The 6132-nt window shown below is 41.7% G+C and overlaps 1 protein-coding gene across 1 annotated transcript; it reads left to right on the top strand.

The window, feature by feature from the left end:
- Nucleotides 1–4633: 4633 nt before the first annotated feature.
- Nucleotides 4634–5304, top strand: LOC144701482 (fasciclin-like arabinogalactan protein 6). The gene has a single exon (XM_078573293.1). It carries the CDS (start codon nucleotides 4644–4646, stop codon nucleotides 5139–5141), a length of 498 nt encoding a protein of 165 aa, XP_078429419.1. The 5' UTR covers nucleotides 4634–4643; the 3' UTR covers nucleotides 5142–5304.
- Nucleotides 5305–6132: the final 828 nt, after the last annotated feature.

Consider the following 6132-nt stretch of genomic DNA (forward strand, 5'->3'; position numbering starts at 1 on the left):
TTTCACAAGACAAACTCTGGAAACTCTGATCATTGGTTTCAGGCAATGAAGGAGGAGCTTGAATCGATGAATCATAATCAAGTATGGGAGATCGTGGACATACCATTAGGGAAGAAACCAATTCGTTGCAAGTGGGTCTACAAGACTAAACTTAATCCTAATGGGACTGTTGAGCGGTACAAGGCCAGACTTGTTGCAAAAACGTTTACACAAAGAGAAGGCATTGGCTATTGTGAGACCTTTTCTCCTGTCTCGTCAAAGGACTCATTCCAAATAGTAATGGCCTTAGTAGCGCAATACAATTTAGAGCTACATCAAATGGATGTGAAAACGGAGAATTGAAGGAGGAGGTATACATGCAGCAACCTCAAGGTTTTGAGATCAAAATAAAATAAAAATATGGTTTGCAAGCTAAATAGATCTATATATGGGCTAAAGCAAGCTTCCAAACAATGATACTTCAAATTTCATGAAGTTATCACCACTTTTGGTTTTAAGGAAAACATTGTTGATCAATGTATATACCTTAAGAAATGTAGGAGTAGCTGGATTTTGCTAGTGTTGTATATTAATGGTATATTACTTGCTACTTCAACTTGTAGTTTGTTATAGGAGACCGAAGATTTCCTTGCCAGCCATTTTGATATGAAGGACATGGGGGAAGCCCACTTTATTATTGGAATTCAAATACATAGAGAGATCCCTAGGAACTATCACAAAGGTCCTACATATCAAATGTGTTGTGGAGGTTTTTGATGGAAAATTGTTCTCCAATAAAGGCCACTATTGTTAAGGGCGACAAACTAAGAAAACTAGAAGGTCCTCATTCTGACGAGGAACGACTAGCTATGAAGAATAAACCATATGTTGCCGTTGTTTAGTGTCTCAATAATGAAAAATGTGTATACAACTCGAACTTGCTACTGGATATCTTGGAAAATGCCAAAGTGACCTTGGACTCATGCATTGGCAAGCTGCCAAGAAAGGTCTACGTTATTTACAAGGAACAAAAGATTTGATGCTCACGTATCGACGATCAGATCAATTTGAAGTCGTGGGATTCTCAGACTCAAGACTTTGCTAGATGTCTAGATACAAGAAGATCTACATCTAGTTATATTTTTGTAGTTTCTGGGGAGCTGTCTCATGGTCTAGTACTAAGGAGAAGACGACCACAACATCTACGATGGAAGCTGAGTTTGTGGCTTGTTTCCATGCATCCTCACAAGCCATATGGTTACGGAATTTTATGTCACATCTTGGAGTTTTTTGCTCAATCAAGAAGCCCATTCAAATATATTATGACAATGAAGCTTATGTAAGGTTCTCCAATAACAACAAGAGCTCAAGTGCTTGTAGACACATGGAGGTAAAGTTATTGGTTGTAAAGGAGAAGATCAGAGATGGTTCGGTTTCTATTGAGCACACTGGGACTGGCTTAATGCTAGCTGACCGCCTTACTAAGGCGCTGCCACCTGGTACCTATTGTGGTCACGTCTTAAGTATGGGTCTGATCAATTTCCCTTGACTTGTGAGGTGAGAGTTCTCACTTAAGATATTGATGTATTCACGTGATATTACTTTGTATCTCTGATCGATACCTTAAGAATCATAATTTATTTTTTACAAATTGTTGGAATGAAACTCAAATCTCTATCATGACAATGAGTTTATCCAATACCCTGCATATTGATATTTAATGTTTTTGTGTAAATATTTGGTGCACAGTTTGGACTTATGCCTTGAAGGTATATTACTGCTATGACTGGTATTTATAAGAGACTTTATGATCATATGTGATGTGTACTGATGATCCCTGAATAGTGTTTTATCACAAAGGCCCGTCAATCAGGTCAAGTGATAGATTGTTGGATTGTTGACCATGTTGACAATATGGGATAAAGGGTATCAATGTCTTTTCCAAGGGAAACGAGTACACTTAGGGTTTTATTATGCTTAAGGGAGGTTATGGCTAGTCCCTATAAATAACATACGAAATAGGGCAACCAGCATCCTGTGAAACGAGCTGCTTACCTGGTCTTCCAGGTCCCTGAGCCATGGAGGGAGCCTCAGGCTTGTTGGATCCCGTTCATCCTTTCCAAAGGTGATTCTAGGAGCTGAAGGTATTGATTACGCTGTAATGGCACCTCCAGGTATTCTCCTATATCCATCATAGAGTCCTCTATTTATGATCTTTCCATGCATAACTCATTCATCTAATTCTAACATAATCTTCTTGGTCAGTTTCTTCACTTTGATAGGTTGTCATTTATAAATTTATTTTATAACCTTTGACTTGGAAAATTGATTCTAAATTCGTTCTGTTTTATAAAAGATCCCTAGTGGTAGGCAAACGTTTAAAGATGCCGATTCGCATCACAAAGACCAAAGTTGCGATTAAAGTGGTGAGATTGGGCTTAGTTTTCTTATCATACTGCCTTTCATTCATCTATTCAGGTCAATATATTATAAAGCTCTCTATGGTTGATAGCCTCCGAACCTTCGACTATATGGCTCCCCATAAATCCAGAATGAAGCCTAAAGCTGATTGTCATCAGAAAGAATTAGACTAGTATCCGAGCAATCGAGTTTACACGAGGCTATAAAATTATAGAATGCAGTCGCTTGCTAATAGAACGAACGAGAAATTATCTCATAAATAGTTTGGTCTCTTCTGTGTTCTGGAAATGGCTGGGCCAGTCTCATATAAGTTAGAGCTCCCAGAAGGGTGTTTCCTGCACCCAATATTTCACATGTCCGAACTTCATAGAGACATGGGTCAAGATCTGAAGATTAATGGCCAGTGTTCCTGGCTGAAATCGTATCTGGCAGGAAAAGAAAAGAAAGAGTGGAAGTCTTCATTCAGTGGGATGGGTTTCCAAACGACGATGTTTCATTTAAGTCTCTATAAACTATTATAGCGTAATTTCCAGACATTAACCTTGGGGACACGTTGATAGTAAAGGGGGAAATGATATTTCCACCCTCCCACTTCGTGTTCCGTCAAGGACAAAAACAAAGGTTCAGTAAGAAAGAGGAGGACACGGGCCAAGTTGGAGATGACCTGACAAAGTAATTACGGAATACTATAGATAACAGAGGAAACGTGGGGGAAGGGGAGACTTTTGTATTGGGCTTCTTTGGAGTAAAAGAATTCTATGAAGAGAAGGGTTGCATTCAGACGAGTAGTTCTACTCGAGTTCTAGGTTACCAGGGAGCTTGATGACGAAGTCATGAAAAATATCATTTGGAAGGTCTAGTAGAACGAGAACTCCGAATCGTAAGCACCATTCAATCTTGATTATTACCATCCGAAAAATCTCCGTGTCAGATTCATTTGAATCAGCTCCGAGCATGTGTCTGCCTCTGAGTCAAGAAACCAAGAGCACAATACAAATATATAAATTAACATGTTCAGAGTCATCCAACCAGACAAAAAAAGACTATGTGCTGCGTACGATTGCGACATGGATAAAATATTTCTCTGGTTTTAAAATTACAGAATTGATGCTATTTGTTTGAATGGGATACCTACCCTATCGCGTAACATAGCCCTTTATAGAGCGTTCTTTTATTGCAACCAATCGATATCACATATAGTCCACAGGAAAAATCTATGCTATGTGCATCATCATCCAATGCCAAGGAATTAACGACACAATAAGCGACGGATGATTGAAATATCAATAGAATCTGGTTTCAGCTCTGAATAATAAACTCAATCGTAATTATTCGTTGTCGTTAAAATTTCATTGGAGAGCCCTTCCTAGAACAAGCTTCTATTATGTAATACGTCTTCATCTCACAAACAATCAAAACACAAGGTTAAAAATACAGAACTCTGTCTGACTCCAGGTTTGTGATGACTTTATATTGCGCCGCGTATGGCACAAACCAAGTTGATGCATTACCATGATCCCTGATCTGCTTTAGATCTAAGCACTAACACTGTCATCTGTATTCATTTCCCACTTGGCCATCATACGGTGCCAATATCATCCCGTGGTCGTATTTATACATTGAGACTGTTGGCGCCGGATGATTATCCCATGTCCGAGCAATGCATATCACGGTAGACACTTGAAAGGAAAATGGTTCTAGTCTAAAACTATTGACGCGCTCGCGCTAGCTAGATAAGTGGTGTACGATCAGATTAGACGTACCGATTTCTAGATTGGCTTTGTTTAACGTGTATGCTCGTCTTCCAAGAAGTCAAGGTCACACTGATAAAACTAAATATCAAATTTTTTATTGTTTACAGGGTCTTCCGGTTTCAAGCGATTTACTGTACTTCCAAATACATGGATGGAACCTGCACGTAGTGTCAACCTATTAACGCGACTTGAGAGCTGAAATGGGGATGCCGTACACAGGTGGCTATTGAGCGCTTGCCACAAAAAAGCTTTTATTAAAATATTGTGTCCCTTTCCCAAGCAATTGTCGCATCCAGAGCACGCTGATTACTTGAACCCATTGGAAATTCTAATTCTAACATTAAATGAGAAATAAAATAAATGTAACAAAAAAACTTATCTAGAAGAATATTCCTTGCAAAAGATCATATAGTAAAATCCAGTTCGCGCCTATATTTATACGTTATGTATCAACTACACGGAGTATAACGAGAACAATACTCAGTGCCCATGGCTTCCTTTCCCACGTACTACGCTCTACTAGTCCTTGTTCTCCTCTTGGGGGCGCCCTCTTTGGGTGCTCTAGCCGGGGGTGGATATCAGTTCAACATTCTGGACAAGCTGCTGCAGGAGACAAACCTGCAATCAGTGATCGACAAACACTTGGCAACCAGCCCCAGGGGTCTCACTGCCTTCTCCCCAACAGATGCTGCCTTCCGCAAACTCCCTCCCGGTTTACTGAACCGACTTACGTTTGCCCAAAAGACGCAGATCGGGCTTTTCCATCTCGTTCCAAAGTACTACAGCTTGATGGATCTGACCAAGACCACTCTTCCCCTTCAAACGTTCTCCCCAGGCAAGACTCTAAAACTTGCTTTCCGGCAGAACAAGCTCTTTGTTTTATCTGGTTCGATGACCACCCCTGTGGCCTACGCAATCCAAAACAAGTACCCCGTCGCCAACTTCGCCATAAATGATGTTCTCGTTCCACCGGGTATGCGTTTCTGAGAGCGACGCCATCAACGAGGGCCACGGCGAGAATAAAGCTAAGAGTTTGACGTGTATCTTTCCTTCGTCCGCCTGTTTTGTCCATTCCCTCACTCCCTGTTCTTTCTTGTACACTGTGTGCTTGTAAAGGCCCAATAACTTATCGTTTTGTTGATGACGGAAACGTGCTTAAAACAGGTAGCGGTACTTTCGAACTGGGTGCCCTTTCTTTGTTTCCTGGCTCCTTAACGTGTCCCACCTTTCTCTCAATGCAACCACGCCGAAAGGGAGTTGAACGAGATAAAATGAGCAGAGACAAGGTCACCCGGAGATCTGAAAATTTGACGAGAGAGCGCGAGGCAGCGACCGAATGAGAGAACGAGAGAGGGAGGGAGAAGGAATAGGAAAAAGAGAGAGAGAGCGAGAGAAAGCGAGAGTGAGGGAGAGGGAGAGAGAGAGAAAGCGAGAGTGAGGGAGAGAGAGAAAGAGCGAGATAGAGAGAGAGCGAAAGAGAGAGAGAGAGAGAAAGAGCAAGGGAGAGCGAGAGAACGGGAGAGAACGATAGAGAGAGAGAGAGAGAGAATGGGAGAGAACGATAGCAAGAGAGAGAGAGAGAGAGAGAGAGAGAGAGAGAGAGAGAGAGAGAGAGAGAGAGAGAGAGAGAGAGAGAGAGAGAGAGAGAGAGAGAAAGAAAGGGAGAGAACGATAGCACGAGAGAGAGATAAAGAAAGAGACAGAGAGCGAGAGCGAGAAAGAACGGGGAGACAGCTATAGAAACAGAGAGAAAGAGAGAGAGAGAGAGCAAAAGAACGGTAGGGATTAATAGCGAGAGAGAGGGAAAGAATATTTCGAATCGAAGGAGAGAAAGACTGTGGCCTATCCGGATGCCATCAACTATTGCCTTACGTCGAGAAATCGACTGTCACATGGGAAGGTCTCTTTCGCGCAACCCGCGGCAGATCCGCTCGGCGCAAAGCTGTTGTGCTGTGCCGTGCCGTGCGGTTCGGTAGTG

This window comes from Wolffia australiana, chromosome 3 (genome assembly GCF_029677425.1).
Source record: "Wolffia australiana isolate 7733 chromosome 3, ASM2967742v1".
Lineage (NCBI taxonomy): Eukaryota > Viridiplantae > Streptophyta > Magnoliopsida > Alismatales > Araceae > Wolffia > Wolffia australiana.